Source organism: Boleophthalmus pectinirostris, unplaced genomic scaffold (genome assembly GCF_026225935.1).
Source record: "Boleophthalmus pectinirostris isolate CB_2022bp ecotype Guang Dong unplaced genomic scaffold, ASM2622593v1 HiC_scaffold_1, whole genome shotgun sequence".
NCBI lineage: Eukaryota > Metazoa > Chordata > Actinopteri > Gobiiformes > Gobiidae > Boleophthalmus > Boleophthalmus pectinirostris.
Window position 1 is genome coordinate 27,026,540 of NW_026570970.1, and position 21,312 is coordinate 27,047,851.

Consider the following 21,312-nt stretch of genomic DNA (forward strand, 5'->3'; position numbering starts at 1 on the left):
CTTTTTATTCTTGTAGTAAAAATAATTTTAAGTAAAGATCTACCCTGGAGATTCAATGTGATGCGATGTTTCAAAAACTTAAAAATGTGGATTAGAATAGATCATTTTTTAAAAGCATTTTATCGCTTGATTTTGAATTTTGTAGAAATACAGTGCTCAACAAAATATTATATTTAATAATTTAAATTGAAATGCAAATAAAAAATAAAGTAGGCCTAAATAGTAAAGCATTTCTTGTATATTTTTCAGTAACTTCAATAAATTGTTTGGATTTTACTACTTTTACTTCTAGAGTAATATTATTTTGAAATAACTTAAAGTATGGCTTGAGTACAAATATTGCCTGCTAAATCCATCTCAATTTGGCTTCTTTCCTTTAATCTTTTACAAAATCCTAGCGTGTCTTAACTGCGAGGAGGAACAGTATGAACTCTCTAAATGGCATGATTTGAAATGGGCCGTGAACCTTCTCTTTTTGTGATATCTGCCTAAAACCTTAAGCCACGCGGAGGTGTCACACAGCATAACATGGTGCAGTGCTCCTCAACCTCCTGCTGTGCCTTGGCCTCCTCATAGCGACTTCAAACCGATTTTGCAATGGGGATTTCTCTCTTGAGGAAGACGTCTACGTGCTAGTGTTGCGCTGGAAATGGTACCCCGTGTAGATTTGTGACTCTGCTTTCTGGGGGCACAGTACCAGCGATTTGATGGGTAGAGTGAATAATAGTAGCGTGAAGTTTTTCTTCTTATCCCTCCGTCCGCCCACTCGCTGGAGCCATTACGCGGTGACTTACTGACAGAAAGGCAGGTTGGTGTCGGGGTCCAGGTGACAGGTGCCGCCATTGTAGCAATATCCGTCACAGAGTTGACAGCTGGGCGCGATTCTGCCATTTGTGCAACTGCAAGGTGAAGAAATAATGGAGCTAGTGACAAGTGCAGACTTTAATACAAGGAGCAACAAAGGCTCAGTGCTGCTTTGGTCAAACATGGAGGATAATACATGAAGAGAAATCATTACGGAACTATAGGTGTGGACTACATTTTCTGGTTGGGTGTCTCCATGGAGATGTAATTGCTTTGCTTAGAATGGTACACAGTATGGAGGGCCCACATTACGCTATTTTCTGATCTATGATGTAGTGTTGTTTCCTGATCACAAACAAACCTGGAGTTGTGTTTTGTTTCATTCACACAATGTTTCATTTCCGCCTTCTGATGTCATGCGATAATATAGGGAGTGCTCTGTTGTGTTTTTAAACTCCATACACCTTCAGTAGAACCATTAGGATAATTTCAGGCCTGGAATTTCCTATCTCTGAAAATAAAAGGGGTTACTCATATGTGTGAATGAAACAAATCACAACTACAGGTATTTTTTGAGGAGGTAACAGCATTCTAACATGAGTTAATATTGGACCTTTAAACCTATCTATCCACAGGGAGACATGCAGGCCAAAGCTGTGGAGAGGTAAGCCCACTTGCACTCATATATCTGAATAAATTCACAGTGGATAAGTGTGATACCATACTGTCGAACATTCAGATCAAAGCAATAACATCTCCATAGAGACGTGAAACTTACTGTGTACCTTTCATATAAAAAATAAATAAAAATAATATAAATGTTGTAAGTCAGTTTGTTCCTTTAAGCAAATATTATGCTTATTACTTGCAATAAATAGAGACATTTTATACAAGGAGCAAATCTGTGATACTTATAATTATTACCATTTTAATTAAACAGTAAGAATTATAAGCATCACAAGTGCAGTGTTTTACAAAATCTTACTTGCTGTTTGAACTGAGTATCTGACACAAATTAGTACCTCATTCTGATGCACTGCTAAACGTCTGTACGTGTGCACTATAGCTGTAGTGTTGGAGAAAATAAGGTGCTTGGACTAAGTGGACACGCGGTCGGCTAAGTGCGAGGAGTTGGAGAGGAGTTAGCGCTCACTTGCAGACCACATCGCCGGTGTCTTCGTTAATGAGACATGGAGCTCCGTGACAGCGCAGGCACTTGTCCACCTCACACTTGGTCCCCTCAAAGCGGGCAGGGCACACACACTCCACATACCCACTGCTGGACAACGTGCACGCCTTGGAGTTCACGCAGTAGTGGTGGCAAATGTCTGCGAGAACAAATGACAGACAGGAGTGCATTAAAATAGATAGGTCTTATCAAATGTGAATAAAGAGCAGAATAGACACATGACAATTTTGGATTATATCAGGTCTAATTTAAATCTAAAATCAGGTCAGCTACACTAAGACTGAACAAAGCCTAAACAACAATTCACCAGGTCTAGAAAAACAAACAGGATTAATATAAACCTAGAAGCTGAATGACTTGGGAACAATATCTAATTGCAATTTTTCTGACAAGCATTGCAGTTGCGATTTGAGATTTATGTTTTGATTATAGAATTCTGTTAAAATATTTTGAACGCATCTAGAAGAATAGACAAAAAGACTGAAATTTGAACTGACTCTAATACAATAAACACAAACTACAGGATTAGCAGTTTCTATGCAGAATAAGACAAGATGTTTTGTTGTTAGTGATTTTGGTTTAAATGCGAATAATATTGCAGTCTAAATAGAGCTAGGCATGGGCCAAACATCATTTAACATGCACTAATGTGGACTGAAGAGTGACCACAATCTAACACCAGAAACCAGAAAAAACAGGATTAAATAAGGGCTATTCAAAATGTCCTAAAAATAATAAAAAATGAAATACAATGAAAACGCACAATTTGAACTTATCTAGAACCAACCCAGGATATTGTACCCATACCACAGTTTAAGAAACCCATCTAGGATCAGGGGTGACTAGTTAGTCTGGGCTGTACCGGATCTTAATTTGAGCTAATTATTCACACTAAAATAGCATGTTAGTAACTTTCAAGCCCCGGGCACTGCTCTGTTTGACACAGCTAATGATGAGTGCCATTTGAAAAGCGTTGCAAAGGAAAATATGTTATCGCTCCAGCACAGAAACACCTAGAGGTTGTTTGACAGTACATTTTGAGTTTATTTATCTGCAAATGGAGCCAAATAAACGTGGGGTTTGTTGAAAGGGAAATACTTCAAGGGATTGTTTTTGTTGAGCTGAAAGTGTCTATACTACAAATGAAGTGGCTGGCATAATAGAAATAAACTGAATGCAAATGATTGTCGTTTTCATCAGGCTTCAAGTGCCAGTCATTCTGAGGTCAAGAGCGTCTTATTGCGATAAAAAAAAAAAAAAAAAAAAAAAAAAAAAAAGAAGAATAAAAGCAAAAAGCATAACGCAAGCTGTTTTCTGTGCAGAGATGGGGATTGTATCTTTACTTAGGCTAATGTTAAAGCTACCATTTGCCATTTGGAAATAGGTTGGTCAATCTACCCCTGTTGTATTCTCACACTTGACTGACAGAAGAAGAAGAACAGAGAGCACAAGTGAGACTGAACAAAGGTCAGGTGAGGTGAGGCAGGTTTTATATCTGTCATCTACCGGTGAAAAAAACAGTCAAATAAACTTGCAGATGGTAGCTTTAAACTATGCAAAATACAAAATACTTAATTAAAAAATATTCTTGAATATTAATTTACCTGTAATAATCGGGCAGTTCATCAGGCAGTTCCACAGCTCTTTTGTTTACTTTGTTATATTGTTTTGTTGCTAACCCTAACACTAGCTACTGTGTGTGTGAATGGTCATGTATGTTAGGACTACAAAAGCAGGGCTGGCGCCACCTAGTGTCACTGCTCAATTTTTTTTCTCTTCAGCGACTAGGTCAGGAATTGAAATACACTAGACAGTTTGCAAGAAATCCCGGAAGTGCGAGTTTGGGCATCAGCCAATTAGCGAAGAGCCATACATTCTGTGTTGGCAATGATTCCCGAGATCAAGGATTTAAAGCCAGAACAAAGAGAATGTTTGGTGAATTTTATCAAGGGGAAAGACATTATTGCCCTTCTTCCTACATGATTTGGGAAAAGTTTAATATAACAGTTATCCCCGTTAGCGGTACATTACATACAGTACGTCACAACCAAATATCAGCGATTGGTTAAATTAAAAAGAGTACCCGCCTACCTTCGAGTGAATGAATCCTAATGTTGCGAGGTCAGACAGTTTCCACAAAGTGAAACCGGCTGATGAATCAGGCTAGGACTACACACCTTCACTTCACAGTTTCAAATGGGCAAAACAAACACAACGGCTTATGTGCGAGAAAGTTTTCCTATAGTGTTCCTATTGATCCTCTTGATATCTTGATCTTGGTTTAGTCCTGTTCAAGTGCTGATTTAGTGCTGGTCTAGTGCCACTTTTATCACTATTTATATGTGGTCTGTGTGCATGTGTGGAGTAAATTAAAAGCATTTGATTACATTTTGACAAAAATTCTACAGCGTCAGTTCATAAGCTTCCATACACACTTTTGTCTGATTGTATTCCAGGTATATGAAAACACTCACGGTAAAGACAGCGCTCCCCGGTGTACTCGGCCATACAGCGGCACACTGGCTGGTTGCCCTGGGTTACGTCACAGGTACCTCCGTTCAGGCAGTAGTTGTCACAGATTCTTCGCTCACAGAAAGGACCGGAGAAGCCAATGGGGCAGCGGCATGTGGGTTTACCTGGATCAACAAGAAACACAACAATGAATCACTTTTACTGGTCTTAGGGTGTAGAGATAGCAGAGATGGTTTTCTGGGAGTTCCTACAACAGTTTATATAATGCCAATAATAATCTTAAAGCAACACTGTGTAACATTTTGGTGACGGTACATCCCCTGCATAGAAATACAAAGCAACAATACACACAACAATAATTTGGAAGATTCTCTGTGGAAATAAATATGTTTAATGCCATACAGCAGAGCATTTTATCCATGTGTTTTAGTGCAATAAAATATTCACAATTGAAATATTCTTTTATTTGAGTAATTTCTTGGCTAAAAAATTACACAATAGGGCTTTGACATACAAATAAATAATACAAAAAACAATATGAAGTGATTTAAGCATTTTTAAATTCATGAAAATGTGACTCTGTGTCTTGATCTGATTAGTGTTTATTAGGTAACTATTGTGAGATTTGTTCAGCCCATAGATAGCAACAACCTTGTTTACAACTTGACATTTTGATTTAAATGCCAAGTGCTACATTTAATTATTCTTTCTTTCCCTTTCCCAGTTCTCATAAAAAAGGGAAAAAAATGTGACTTTTTAAAATATGAATTGATTTTCCAGTCACACATTTAGGCCTATGGAGTATTCTGGGGCAGTCCATCGCCCACGGAGACCTATAACTGACTATGGTGTAAGAAGAGGAATGGCTAAAACTACAAGCATCCATCTAATCATAAAAAAACACAGCAACTTTTAGATGCAAGGGCAAAGATCGATAAGTCCCAAACATTTGTCACTGAGAGAAACTCGCATCCAACCAAGTCTGGGTCAAGGAGACAGAGGAGCAGCTAAAGTGCCTTTCCATCCACCACTATACTTCACTGTTATTAGTCATACCAAAAAAAAAGAAAAAAAAAAAGGAAAACCATTACTGTATAAATTGTAATTTTAAGATTATGATATATATTTAGGTTTTCAGGACATGCTCCATTGTGTTTTTAAAATCCATACACAAGAATCATTTAGATAATTTCAGCCGTGTAATATATGACATAACAAGTAGACAAATTCATAATAATAATAGTAATGTGTGAATGTAACAAAGCACAACTCCAGGTATTTTTTTTATGAGGTCATTACATTCTAATGTGGCTTAAAGCTCACAAGAGTCAATTCTGTATAATATAAGACCTTTAATACGTTAACATTTTTTTGTATCTATAATATTGCCATTAACCTTTAAGATACTATTAAAATGAACAGTCTGAATTGACATGAATAAGCCTTGCTCTAGGTACTACTTTTATGCTAATATCCCTCGGACACCATTCTCAGGTCTCAAAGTGCTGGTTTGAGGAGCTGCTGGCCACATCGAGAATTTTTACTGCAACACAGGGCACAAGTTGTAACTCATTTCACACCAAACACAGACAGATCCATTAAAGGTTTTCTCAAATTATTGATGAAAGTACAACGTGCTCCCATTCTCTTCTCTGTTAACAGGAATACCCACATATTTTCTGCTTTTGTACAAATAGCTGAAAGGATAAGAGCAAATCTTTTCATAGAGTCATGATAGTTGCTGTCAGAACAATGTTGAAATCATTTCCACCGGTTGCAGTACTGAATTTTATATGTGGTCACAAGAGCAAATATATATAAATATTGCCTTTTTCTTCCCTTGAGTGTTTTTTATTGCTTTGCTTTTGCCACTTGAGAGAAGCCTGGATATAGATAGTCACTCAAACCTTGACTTCAAATTTGAGGACGAATGTTCACTTGCTGTATATATACAAGTATATGCAACTATTTTCAGGTGCTGGTGCTGTATTGTGTGTAAATGATTGCTGAAAACCTTTAGATATATATATTCTGTTCTTGTAAATATAACAGCTCAGATTATTATTTCTCATTTTCTACACTAAAAGCTTAAACTTCATTATTGTCAATATGTTGAATCTATGCTTTGTTGAACATCAGCAGCACAAGGATTAGGGGATTACAGAATGTGATGATGGGATAGTCTCAGAAGGGAGGAGCAAGAGTCAGTTTTCCCTATTGATTTTGTTGTACTTTCCTGTGAAATATCTTAAAGGTAAATTTACAAATGCTGAACCTGATCATTTCTATAAAAACTACACCCTATAACTCCCCTTCTGTATTAAAGGTTCTATATTATGCTAAACTGACTGATTGTTAGCTCTTTAAGCCATGTTAGAATGCTGTTACCTCCTCAAAAACATACCTTGAGTTGTGTTTTGTTTCATTCACACATGTTTGATTCATTCTTTATTAGATTGTCTACTCTCCAAAGCTCACCATGTCATGAAGTGGTAGTTTTCAGCTACCTTTTATCTTTAGTTCAGTTGAAATGGGCTATTCCAAGGCTGAAATCATCCACATGATTCTAGTGAAGGTGTATGACGTTTAAAAAACACAGTGGAGCACTTCCTGTATTCACTACAGGGTGGAAAAGAGGATTTTTGAGTGTTTCAGCCTGAAAGAACTAAATATGCAGGGTTTGTGTGTTAAACGTGTGTGAATGAAAACATAACTCAAACATAACTCCAACACAATATCGGTAGAGTAGTAGAGAGTAGAAAATGTTCCCTTGGTTTTTAATGCGTGGCCCATTGGAGGTGATGTTCTGAGCATATCATGATAGGCCCGGTTCCTAATGGACAGGCAGGTTTTTGTGCGTTCAATTGTCACATCGAGGGCTCCACGGATGATGATGATGATGATCACATACGAGGAAAGTACTGCAAGTTGCTATGGATACAGGCCTCTCATGTGGGTCATAATACATGGGTAATTTTCACACAGTCCATAAAGCCGTGGAGAGATTAATCTGCTCTGAAAAACATCAACACCCTTAATAGTTGGGTGGAGACTCGTCTGAATTATGAAACTTGATTGATAGTTGTTTTCATATATTTTTATGTAATTATTTAGTGGTTTGAAAGGAAAAAAAATATGTTTGGAGAACATTTTCAGAAACACATGTAGCAAATGGCATAAAAAAGGAATAATATGTAACTTTGTTTTTGGTTTAGAGTCCAACACACACATTATTGTTGTTTTGTATGTTCAACAGTGTGGCATAAACTTGTCTGTCTTTATGGAGTTAAGCAGGTGATGTAACTAGGATGTTACAGGTCCAATCTGAGGAAAGTTAGAATGTATATTTTTTCAACACCTGTACAATACAAAAACAATACTATAATAACTATAATACTGTACTATAATTACTATAACAGACATTTTATTTATAATAGCATTTTCAATATTTTTATGTATTTGTGTATTGAAAAAAATGAAGTGAATAGTGTTGTTTCTTTTGGATTTCAATAGAATTTACTCATTTAGTTGAGGATAGTATGGCAGAAATTCAATGTTAATGGATGCTTAGATATTACTTTGCATAAACAAAATTACACATCCACTTAGATACCATTAGTTTTCTTCTTGTTACATTTGAAGCTCTCCCACTTCACCAAACTTTTGAAAGGCTTAATACATCCGTCTCTTTAGAGAATATTTACTTTTAATATGTCATCTTCTAATGAGCAAAATGAGAAAAATATGTATTTGAAGTATGGGCCTACGGCTGCCAAGAGTTCCATTAGGGCCCTGATAAAGCGGTCAGACGGACAACAGCGCGCTCGGCTCTGACACCTTGTTATTTTATAGATAAAACTGGAAAATATCCAGTGTCTAATTGATGATGAGGTTCTGTTCCTCCTCCTTTAATCACTGCAGCTGGGACACGCAGATACCCATTTCAGAGTCATTTCTTTGCTGCTAATCTTCGGTCTGTAAATCTAGTGTTTCTTTTGCCTGGAAGACATATGGCTGGCTTACAGTTGTGATATGTACTTTGTAAAAGGGTGGTGTAGGTGGATTTGTCCATATGATGCATTACTCGGCCAAAAAATATTAGCTGACAAATTATTTTAGATTTGTATGGACCACAGCAGAAAGGAGAACGCTTGGAGTGAGGCCTGGAGTAAGTTAGCTGGAGTTTTGGGAGTGACTGGACAGTTTAATCTGCCTTTTCACTTATGAACATGCTCTTTACCAGTACTTCTCACTATACAAAGATGTTTTTGAGCGAGATCTTTGTCATTTTCTCAGCTTTTGCTAACTCCACAGCAAGTCCATTTTAGTCAACTAATTAATGCAACTGGCACAACCTAGAATTTGTTTAATCGACTACAATATTAAAGTCTGTGGCTGTGCCTTCTTATTGGACTGGTGGAGGGTACACCACCAACTTATTTCTGTGTTCCCCGGTATGGTAATAAAACTGTATATCTTTATGAGACATGAAGGTGGTACCAGCAGATCAAGATACAGGTCTAATCTGTGGAATGGCAACATTGCTCACAGTAAGAATGCATGTTTTTCTAAATATTCTTGAGTAATAAAACAACTGTAATGAAATAAATGCAAGATGGATACGTTTGATGGCATAGCGTGGACATTCCATACAAAGCAATGACACTTCCATGGAGACTACAGGTTACATAGTGAATATTTAAATGGCTTATATTACATAATTTCACTTCCACATCTTTGAGTAAAGCTGCATTATTAGGCTGTCTACATCTCCCACGCTCATAATGCTTCGTTCCATCTAATAATGTCATGAAATGGTAGTTTTCACGTTAACAGCTACCTTTTGCCATTTGATTATCAGAGACTGGCTAATCCCAGGCTAAAATTATGAAGTATTTTTATGAATGATTCTTGTGAAGCTATATGAAGAGTAAAACACAATTAAGCACCCTGTATTACCACATGACAGCATAAGGTGAAACTGAAAATATAACCTAAATATGCAGAGTTTGTGTGTTAAACTTGCATGACGGAAACAAAACTCACCCCAGGTATGTTTTTGATGAGGAAACAACATTATAACACAGATCAAAAAATAGCATAATATGGGCCCTTTAAGGACACCACTTGAGTGAGTTACTATATCTCACCTCTTGCCAGTTGCAGTATCATGTAAATTAGTCATACATAGTCTAATGCCTAATATGCGTAACTGGTGCATATCCCATAACTCCCCCAAATGTTCCGATATCTAGTAATGATAAAGTTATATTTTGCCCCTTTCGATGCCCGTTGCTGGAACCCACATATTTGAAAGTATTTTGTTGTTGCTAATCTCCGTTCCATATCCGCAGACACTTTTGTTGCCTGGAGGACATTTGCCTGATGCACTGAAGCTGTTGCTCACATAAAAATGCCAGGTATGACTAAGACAGAGCTGCAGGCCCACGGTTAAATCTCAGCTTGTCCTGATTTCACGTCTGCGTCTCATTTCCAGCTGTGGTGAGTATTACGCTTTTTATGATGTACTGAAACTACCTCCCAGTGCTCTCAATGGTTTCCTCAAGCACTGGTGATTACCTCTCTGGGTTTCACAAAAAAGATGTACTTACAAAAATGCATGTGTTTTGGGTTTTAAATGATTGTGCCAGATCTAAAGGTAAAAAGAAACTATATACTGAGTTTGTCTTTCGGTATGTCCTGATTTCATTGTCTAAAATGTGTACGAGAGAAAAAATGTTGGTAATTAAAACATCTTTCACAGAGAATTGTTGATTTTTGGCAAAGATAGGCATTAAGATAAAGGACAGCTTGAAAACATTCTGTTGCTTTTTGAAAAGTAGAACTCAAGGTTATTTGATTTTGTTCATTGTTTGTCTAATAAATATAATTAAAAACATTTTTTAATCAGATCTTGAATCCTCTTCCCACTCTCTTCCAACACCCCTTTTGAACAAGCACTGTCTAATGTAATTCTTTAACCTTGTTTTTTTAAGAACCTACATTCTTGAAGGTGAACTATGTAACTCGTCACGCAAAGTAGCTTCATAAATAACTACACCAGCTTTGTAGTAGATTGTCAAAAAGTTGAAAGTACTATACACCAATGGTACCAATACAGATCTGATAATCGTAGCTTGCATCTTTTATGATATCAAATGTCATTCAGGACACAGGACTGTACATTAAATCTAATTGACACATACCGTACGCTGGGCACATTGATATTCATAACATAATGCTATACAGCCATGATTGCCCTCCTTTGCAGCCAATAGGGATGGAGATACTGTAGGTGATTGTGGTGATGGAGGCATGATGAACAGGCTCGTAAATCAAAGATCTCCATTTTAATAGAGCGGTACATCCTCGTTCAATTTCCCCACTGACATCTGCACATATGCATATAGGATGTCTATGGTGGCTCTGTATGCGATTGTCTCTGGAAGGCGTGAAGCGTGAGAGAGCACCTTGACTCTGAGAGAGGTGAGGAGCGCATTTGAGGCTTGTTTGATACGAGCAGCCGTGACGAAACTGCTGGAGTGGCAGATGGCAAGAGGTATTATGGGTAAGAGGATGTGGACATGTGGGGAAGAAAATGGCCAACTGACAATGAGAAGTGATAATGGGGTAGGCTGTCAATGGACTTGGGAGTAATGGAAAATCAGAAGCAAAAACTATTCAAAACAAAGGATTCTATCTTGTGAAAAATCCTCAAAATGATGGCCATATCTGGAAACAAAGACCCATGAATACAAGTGCATGTCAGTGTATTTCTTTGTAAATTTCTTCATGAATTATTTATATATTCCAAAGTAGAGATTGACCTTTTTTTTTTTCATGGGTGAAGCCGATTGTTTAGAATCTAGACTACAGCAACCAATGGTCGATAAACTCTGCCGATATTTTTGGCCTGATATGGAGGGATGATTTTAATATTTTTTTCCAAATTACATACTTTAATTTTACAATGAAAGCATCCACAGCCCTTTTTTACCACAAGCCTTTAAGAGAGCTGTGTAGTCACGTTTTGTGCAATGCTGTTGTGTGTAATCTTTAGGCAGTAGGTCGGCCAAAAAAATAAAAATCGACCTGTGCTGGAGATTTAAGGCCAATAGCGACACTCTGCAGACAAAAAGTGCAGACAAATCAATTTATAATCCAAAGCAAGACAAAATCTGTGGCAACAACCGGGTGGTTAGGAAAGGGTATAGATAAGGAGTTATGATACTACTACTCATTACAATACTGCCATGGATAAACAAACAAATAAACAAAAACTTAAAGACACTATTGGCATTTCATATTTTGTGTTATGAATACAATACCATAATGATTTTATGAGATACTGATTTTTTCCCCCATAATATTTACCTCCAAACACCCAATATGATAAAATGCCACCACAAAAAAAAAAAAAAAAAAAAAAGAAGTACACTGGCTTGTAACTTGAATACTGTGAACTTCAATAAACTTAGGAAAATGCAAACAAACTGAATGCAACATAACTTGTTGCATAATAGTATATACTTGATACTGTACTATAGCATCCTGCTCAATGATCTCAGAATAAAACGTTTTTCTTCCCTTGGTTGATTTTTCAGGGTTATTGCACATTAATGAACATTTCTGGAGATTGTAAAAACATTTCTCATTACAAGTTCAGAATACAAAAAAGTGCTTTGTGCATGTGTTTTTTCATAAATTCAGATTTCGTTTTTTCAAGGTTCGGTGAGCAACATTCTGAGAAATCTAATTATACGGCTGGGGGAAGTTAACTGTTGTTGTTTGCACTATGCTTTCAGTTAGTAGCGACAGACGCTTAGCACATTTTTAATAATGTTTTGGGGCCTTTTTAGTTGTTATTAAAGAGCAGAAGAGCATACGGACTGGAATATTCAGGGGGTGAAAGCACGTTTTGATTAGCTGTGTGAAATCTTAAGTGTGATATTTGCTCTACCAAATTTAGCAAAATATAACATTACAGCAAATACAAAAAATAAACAGCTTTTTACTTCATGTATTTTAAGTTGCTGACACCTCACTTACTCCGACATTATACTTACTGAGATTGGCATACTGTGTGCATATACTGTATATCTAAGCATACATTTACAAATCATGAATAAAACTGCAATGGGCATGGTTAGCAAGATAGCAAATACCAAAGAAATAAGTTAGGAACGTGTGTGTATAACTTATATACATCATCAACTGTCACTTTTTTGACATTCTCAAGACAGTACATGTAGTAATGTCATTATTCAAGACTGTTACAAATCACAGTGTTTATTTTCTTCAGTATTTGTGACACTGACATTCTACCTCAAAAACAAAGAAACATACCTAATATTTCTGTGTAATCCCTCAGTCGTACAGGCAGGTTTCACCACAAAATAAAATTTAATTAAGATTTTAAAGGGTGAATTCACACTATTACAATCACCACATAAAAATTGGAACTCAACTGGGACTAAACCTGTACTAGACCAAATTAAATCTTCATTAGAACTCAATCTGGGCCCAAGCCAGAACCAAATCAGAAGTACAAATGCACCCTATGAATTTCAGCACTGATCCAAGAGGCTTCTTCAATTCTGACAGGGTTCTGAAAGTCACTGCCTTACTGTATATCTGTCTGAAGGGAGGAGCTAAATACATTGGAACTACAGCCCATATTTGTTTTCAGTTAGGAGCATCTGTTATTAGTGAAGTCCAAATGATATGAAAAGACCAGTGCATTGTATTTAAAGTGCACTTACCCAGTAGTGAGCCCGTGCAGGTGCCCCCGTTGAGGCAGTAGTCGGTGCAGTGGTTGACCTCACAGCGCTCCCCTGAAAAGTCTGGCCAGCAGTAGCACCTCCAGTCTCCCTTCTCATTGGCCAGACAGCGCCCTCCGTTCTCACAGGGGGGACGGCACAGTTCACCTTCACACCCGCAAAAAAGCAAAGCATTTACTGCACTGGACCATGTACGAGCCTCTAATATCAAACTGTGAGGTGAATGCACAAGAGGGTGGAGGGTTTTCGATGCATGTATGTGCTCAAAGGATACCTTCATTTAAAGGTGCACTATGTAACTTTTCCGTTACGTTACAGTTCTACTTGGAATGTTTCACACTGGGGCATTAAACTTCTATTTTTGCACCAGGTCAATTTATAGGTCAGGTCTGTGTAAAGGCAAGCCCATTCATCGTAAGAATTAAACCGCTCTGGTAGGTATTTTTGAACAATTAGAAAACACATGTAATTACACAAATGCAAGATAGATTTTTCAGTTCAGTATTGCAGAACATTTCAGGCACTCCAACGACATCTCCATGGAGACTAACAGGTGGTTGAAACTCCATTAGTGCTCCTTTAAAGTGAAGTGCAAGCAGTTCTGGTAGAACTAGTAATTTTATTTGTTTATGCATCAATCATGCTTTGGAACTATTTTTGACAGCTTAGCATTAGTATGAATATTTCACATTTCAAATGCTAAAATAGTGTCCATGTACATATAGAAAACAAGTAACACTAATTCAGCCTCATTTCTGATCATATAAAGCACCTGATGAGGGCACAAGTACAGTCTATTGCTTACTGGCACAAAATAACTGCTAACTTCAAAGTTAAGATGCCTTCCACCATCATGTCATTATGATTTGCTAGTCTAACACTGACCATATAGATATGACCTAAATAGACCCCTCCACACAGAATTTATTATGTTTCATTTTTTGTATTTTATTTGTAAAGTTAAAATAATATTCTACCTGAGATGTTGATGTCCGCACAGGTTCCATTGACCAGCACCTTTCCCTCTGGGCAGGTGCATCTGGCCCCGGTCGGGTTGAGCAGACACATGAAATCACAGGACATCCTCAGACAAGGATTTGATGCTGTAAAACAAAGAAAGATCCAAGAGAATAATCTGTCAGTTTGGCCCAAAATGAATAAACAACAACACATTTTGTCTTCAAACAGTGTTCCAAGGAATATTTATTTATAACATTAAGTGGTTTCATTTAAGCCTTTGAAGAGTGGAATTTGTTCATTGCCCGGAGCATAGAATAAAGAAAAATAAGACGTCAGAAAGGCAGCATCTCTGAATTGAATAAACAAGGTTGGTGAACTGTGTTAAGATTGGCTTTGTCTGATTGGAGTAGCTGTGAAGTACTCTCATCACATACTGTACAGTGATTGGCCCAAATATCACATGTAATAATTATGTTTAGGCTCTACAGATGTTGCAATCAGGAAATCAACAGTGCAGTCCAAATTTCTGCCATGGTTGGCTGATATGACAAGAAATGATCCCTAATTATAATTTTAGTGACAACAAGTTGAAAGGATGATGACATTGACAAAAAATATGAATTTCAGTAACAATAATCAGTTGATTTTTTGCTTCTTCAGAAATGCCATGGCTGAGTTTCAAATTTTGTAGAAAAAGTAAAAAAAAAATAAATAAATAAAGTAAAATTAAGCACACACAAATGCACAGAATATGTCTTCATAATTTCCCACTTTTACTATAAAAATATTTCATTAGTGTGTCTTTTTAAAACAACAGTATGTCCTCTTTTTATACAAATAATACTAATTCTGCTACCACTACTGCTACTACTGTTTACTATTACTGCTACTTCCTACTACTTAATACTACTACTACTGCTGCTGCTGCTGCTGCTACTACTACTACTACTACTACTACTACTACTGATGCTGCTACTACTACTACTACTACTACTACTGATGCTGCTACTACTACTACTACTACTACTAATGCTACTGATGCTGCTACTACTACTACTACTACTACTACTACTACTACTACTACTACTACTGCTACTACTACTACTGCTACTCCTACTACTACTACTGCTACTACTATTACTACTGATGCTGCTGCTACTACTACTACAAGCATCTACTACTACTATCCATTTGAAATAAACAAAGAGTTGCTATGAGACTACGTGTGACGCTGCCCAAATTTCTTGCATAAGAAGCAGCATGAATAAAATGTAAATGATTTGGAAGCCAGCTCTGAAGACATCAAACCTCTGTGTCATGGCATTTTGCAAGCCCTGCACATCCCTCTGCCCATAACCTCCACACACAACATGGCCAAGCCTAATGAGTCTCCGAGGACCAAAAACAGCTGCCCTTTAAGTGAAAAACTGACCACGAGCAGCCCAGACCCAAGCTCCGCGCAGCCATTAAAGCACCCATGTAACAAATAACTAAAGTTGGTTTACTGCATGTAGGAGGAAGGGGGAAGAGGAGGATGGGGGAGATGTGTGTGTGTGTGTGTGTGTGTGTGTGTGCATCGATCGGCCATGTCTAGGGAGGGAGAGAGATGGGCTTTTTACTCCACACATGTGCACCACTGTAATGTTTGGAGAGCTGCTTCAAACCTACTCAATGTTAATGGCTATGGACCATTACGTGTTTACAAGATATACAGTAATCTATACGGTGCTTTATAATACCAAAGAGAGTAAGGAGGGTGAAAAAAGTAGTTTTGCTCCACGCTTCAGGGTTAAGATATACATTCTGGTATAGCGGCTTCCTGTTGTATGCTTGTGTGCATGCTCTTTCTTTTGCTTTCAATTAAATCTTACTACTTGCAAAACATGTTTTTTCATTATGTAAAAGCCATACTAAAATCAGCACACACAACTGAACTTGTGAAGTGGCTCACCAAACCTATTATTATGTTTCAATATTTTAAAAACAGATAATGTACCACCCTGAGTGAAATGACATACGTAGAAGTCCCATCCAGTTTGGTTTATATTAAAGGGAGCTGAGTTGATGTAATTAGCTCCACTGGAGGTAATTACTAGTTTAAATAATCTCAGTTATTAAGTTATAGTTAAGTTCTATCTATCCTCTTTATCCACATAGCAAGAAATAATTCAATACTATATTATTTTATACACTTAAGAATTCCATATTAGAATTAGCGTTTTTTGGTGTCTTCATTTATGACTGATATCTGTATAATTACTTATCTGAACCACATGACATAAAAATGTCCACAGAAACTGCCCAAAGCCTTCTCTGTCAGAAAAAAATAACTAAGGTGTACCATTTTTATATCAGATTTCAAAATATACTATTAAAATGAATCTCTGAATATGACAAACCAGGTTGAAATCACACAGCCTTTTTGTGTTGATTCTGTTTTGCCCTGTGGAATAGCACTGGTTAGCTGGTGTTATAACAGTGTTTGGAAGACCTACCGTCTTGTTGCTTGAATCGATGGGAGATCAAAACATTTGTGGGTTTCTCAACACCCAAACTGAGAAACTCAACCGACTGTTTGCCAAATTTGTGGATTTTGAAAACCTCATGTTTCAGTCCAGTCCCATAGATGTAGTCCTCAAATAGGTCTATTCTGTACGGCTGGGAGATGCCTGTAAAAACATGAACAGCTTTTTCAAACATATCATCTGATCTCAGCTGTACATGTTAGTGAACAAAAATGTCTGTGTGCAAAAGTTAGGATGAAAATAATCAATAAACATGTGCATGTGTGAGGAATATTATCAATATTGCTCAAACCCCACCTTTTAGTACTTTGTTTTTTTTTGTAAAGTATCTCTTAGTATCCAAAAAGAACTCTTTAAGTTTGATTTTTGAAATGTACTTCAATGCAAAAACATCATTTGTTGATGTGAGATACAGTACAAGCTAATATTTTTCTCATAAACTCAAAATAATACATTCATTAAATCAATTCACAAAGAAATAGATTATGTGGCATTATCAAGAGCTTTCAAAATGTCAATACACACAGTTGAATAACATTGACACATATACAGAATAATAATTAGAATTATTTTTTGCTATTTAGGATACTGACTTTCTCTTATAAAGGTTAAGGTTAAGGGTTATATACTTATCTAAGAAACAGTACATTTTTGTCCTTATCATTTCAAAACAGACATGTAGAAGCCACTGGCAAAGAATATTTCAACACAATATGAAATTCCAATAGCAGCAAATACAATATCCAAAATACATGAGCAAAAATAAAATCCAATTCTTTGTGTCTTGGCCTTACCGTGTCTATCACTGATTGTGACTAGAGGATCGGATCCGTCAAACCTCATGCTCCCGATATGAGACAGCTCGGGATCAGCCCAGTACAGCCTCTGATTGAAGAAATCAATGGCCAGCCCTGCAGCACAATGGAGATTTACTACAAAATTACACTAAGATTTGCAAAAATCCCATCTCCAAAAGTGGTTACATTTCATTTGAGCAGGATGTAGTGCTTCCTCCCATTTCCTCTTGGCTATTTAGATTTAAATATATTCACCAGACAAGTCAAGGTTTCTCTTATTTGAAAATAACACAGATCTGCTATCTTGTGCTTGGAGATTTTGTGTTTAACCCCGCGCGAGTACAAGTTGAAACCTGGATATTTCCTCTCTCCCTAAAGCTTTGGTTATTGAGCACCTGGCCGCGGCGTTTAAATAAGTTTGCGTTTTTCTCGGATGATGAATAATTCCTGTAGCGAGCAACCGAGGCACAGCATTTGTCCCTTGAACTAAAGCAGGCCAACGCATCTCCTCAAAAGTAGATCAGCCATGAATGTCTCCCTGTAGACTTGGGCACATCATAACGACGCTGTAGTTAGGTATCGCTCCTCTCTCTCATTTACCACTAAGGTCACTTGGTGTAAAATAAATGCATTATGTAAAGGGAGAATACTTAGTGCTCCCAGGGCTGCTATAGTAGAGTATGTCCAAGCATATCGCCCCCTGCACAAAGATATACCTACTGTGCTTAAGGTAATTATTTAAAGGTGCACTGTGTAGTTTTTCTGGTTGTCTCCATAGAGCTGCTGTTCTACAGTGGCATTAAGGTTACATTATATTAAATAATTTATTAAATTACAGGTGTTAAATAAATTGCTTAAGAATACATTGTAAAAACATGTAAACCTATCCACAGATTTGACCAGTCCGAAAGTGGTCACCTGACTGTATCCATGGAAAAAGAAAAGTCCCCTAAACTTGGACCGGTTTTGTCCTTCATTACTTCAGAATAATAATAATAATTTTTAGTTTAGACTTGACTTGATGTGGTTATATTATAAGTCTTCAAGCACAGGTTTAGAACATAGATTTGGATAGTCCTAATATTCACTTTGTTCTGCTCCATTTTCATCCTGGTTTAGACCTCATTTGGTATGGTCTGGTCCTGGTTTAGTCCTGGTCTGGTCCAGGTTGTTCAAGAAATAAAAAAATAGTTTCTTCCCCAGTTCAGATATATTGTGAAGAAAGCACTTTCACATGGGTAAAAATGAGACCTCAGTGTGCTGTCTCCATCTAACTGCAAAGAGCTTTTCTCAGCCACAGAGCAGTAAGTAAGGCTTGTACACTGTTAGCATGCTAGTTGTTGCTGGGATTGCTGTGACCAGTCTGGTCTCTGAAAGCTGTGAAACGTGCTTATAAACTCATGCTAGGAATGTGTTAGGAAAATGAGAATACGTTTGGACAGCAGTTTTCCCACGTTTTTACGACAATAGATAACAGGTCCAGCACCTTCAAGCAGAAGTCACGCACCTGTTGGCCTTCGGAGGTTCTTCTCCAGCAGAACCCTGCGCAGAGATCCGTCCATGGCCGACTCCTCGATGTGAGAGTGATCGCCAATTACACTCCAGTACATCATCCTGAAACACAACAAACACACTTTATATGTCTGAGTCCATATAGGTTAATGCAGTTGCACATTTGATTATCAGATTATTAAAGATTCACTATGTGACTTCTCCTGGTAGAGGGTCAGCGACATGCTATTCTCCATGGAAATGCTACTGTTTTGCCTAGAATGTTTCACAATAGGTCATTAAATGTATTCAACTTCAAGGAAAAAAGAAGGTGACACCATTGGGCCGAAATCACCCTGACCCCGTTCACAACAAGAATGTTTCTGAGCAAAGAAAACAAGTGTAATTTCTGAATGTACTGTACATATGTTAAGCAAAGCAATGGCATCTCTATAGAGGCAAAGTTACATAGTGCACCTTTAGTAGTAATGGCACAGTGAGTTGCTACACTTTACTAGTAAAACCATGTAGCATCCAAGGTCAAAATTAAATTGCTATAGGATACATAATGAAAGAAACTGTACTGATTAATAGTTCTTTTCACACAATGGCGATAACCACCTGCTGAATTTTCAAAAAGTGAAATAGCGGCATTCATTGTGTAGATCATTTGTTACCAAGGTCACTATGACGACCATTAGAGGGCATTAGCTGGACTGCAAAATGTTAGTGAAAGGGAGCCATGTCAGTGAAATCTATGTACATAAAACACTGGATTTAAGCTAATAAGATAACAGTGTTTGACATGTGCCAGATTAAAAACACTAGATGTATCTTAGTTGCAATAACTTTTTGTCCATGACATTTACAGACAACATAAGTTTAACAGTAATGTATTATTTTACAGTCAATAGCAATGGCTTGTTACTGCAACTGCTTATTTTTGCTGATTAGTTTAGTGTAGTCAAGGAATTCTATTTCATAGAGAAATGTTGTTTTAACCATATAAGATCTTAACTAAGGAAGAGAGAGAATATTTACAAACAAAATGTATAATTAATTCAAACTGTAAATCGTTTATTATTTCATGACTTTTTGATCTAGTAACGCATTTGTTTTTGTTATAACATGTCTTAAGGCACATGTTTTGATCCTTATGGTCCAGATAACGACAATTATTAAAATAGTCAATGATTATTTTAATAACCAACTAGCCAAAATGATTCTGATTATTCTGATTGCTGAAGTTCTTCTCATCATCACATTCTAGTTTCCCCTATATAACAGAGCTGTGCATATTACAGCCATGGAGTACAAGATGCTTATGTCAAAAGGGAGCACACCATAACTTACCCTCTGGCTGGGTTAACCGCGATAGCGTAGGGCTCTCCTGCGATGTCAGTGATCAAGCGTGTGCAGTTGGGCCCCTTTAGTTGGCCCACATTTATAGAGTAGCGTAGCTTAGTCCAGTGGGCTGTGTAATAGCTGAACCAGTGCATCCTCGAGTGATCCGTCCAATAAATATTCCCTGTGACCCAGTCTGCTGAGATGTCTCTAGGTCGACGGAAGTCTGAACACTGCAAAAAAAAAAAAAAAGAGGCAAGTTGTCTTTATATTTTGTATGCTTAAAGAAGTAGTGTGTAACATTTCTGATGGTAGGCTTGTTTAATTCATTGACATGTTCTTGCTTAGTTCCACAGTATCTTCATTGAGACAAGCAGGTGACAGCACCAGGCAAGTTACTCATCAGATCTGTGGAAAAGCATTCCTGCTGAGTAAGAAGGTTAGTAAAAAGTTTAATGTCAAGGTGTAAACATTCGAGGCATAGCAATAACATCTCCCTGGAAACCACCTTTAAAAACAAGAAAATGCAATAATCTTTAATAAAGTTTTTTGTGCTTTATTCTTTCACTCCAAAGTCACATTCATCGATGTAAACTACTTAACAAACTACATCTGCCCTGGCACAGTCTCAAGTGTGATTGTCTTTCTGCACTGCATTGACAAAATTACACTAATGGGTAAGATCAGTGCCAAGCCTAAAAGCACAACAACAATATGGTCTTTGTTAGAGAATCTTAATTTCTGTGCTGTACTGAGCTGGCAGTGAGGGCCCGCTAAATAAAAATGTTCTAATGCCTGTAGGTTTGAACCAGCAACCATCTTTAGACAGCTAGCCGCCACGATCCAAATAGGAGGTTAGCATGTGTGCGCTTCTGGGTAGTTCTGAGCCTGGCTCCCATTGATTTTCGTCAGAATATTGTGGCCTCTCGCTCTATAAATGCTGCGATGAG

At 37.3% G+C, this 21,312-nt stretch overlaps 1 protein-coding gene across 1 annotated transcript in view; it reads right to left on the minus strand.

Annotated features, from left to right (window-relative positions):
• lrp1bb (low density lipoprotein receptor-related protein 1Bb) overlaps positions 1-21,312 on the minus strand; it is a 378,766-nt gene that overhangs the window by 19,480 nt on the left and 337,974 nt on the right. Inside the window, exons 77-85 of the mRNA XM_055149901.1 lie at positions 20,372-20,595; positions 19,035-19,141; positions 17,525-17,641; positions 16,701-16,874; positions 14,223-14,348; positions 13,228-13,392; positions 4,468-4,629; positions 1,958-2,132; positions 795-899 (exon numbers count right to left, since the gene is read on the minus strand). Of these exons, the coding sequence (XP_055005876.1) occupies positions 795-899; positions 1,958-2,132; positions 4,468-4,629; positions 13,228-13,392; positions 14,223-14,348; positions 16,701-16,874; positions 17,525-17,641; positions 19,035-19,141; positions 20,372-20,595 (1,355 nt within the window). The remainder of the gene's footprint in view (positions 1-794; positions 900-1,957; positions 2,133-4,467; positions 4,630-13,227; positions 13,393-14,222; positions 14,349-16,700; positions 16,875-17,524; positions 17,642-19,034; positions 19,142-20,371; positions 20,596-21,312) is intronic.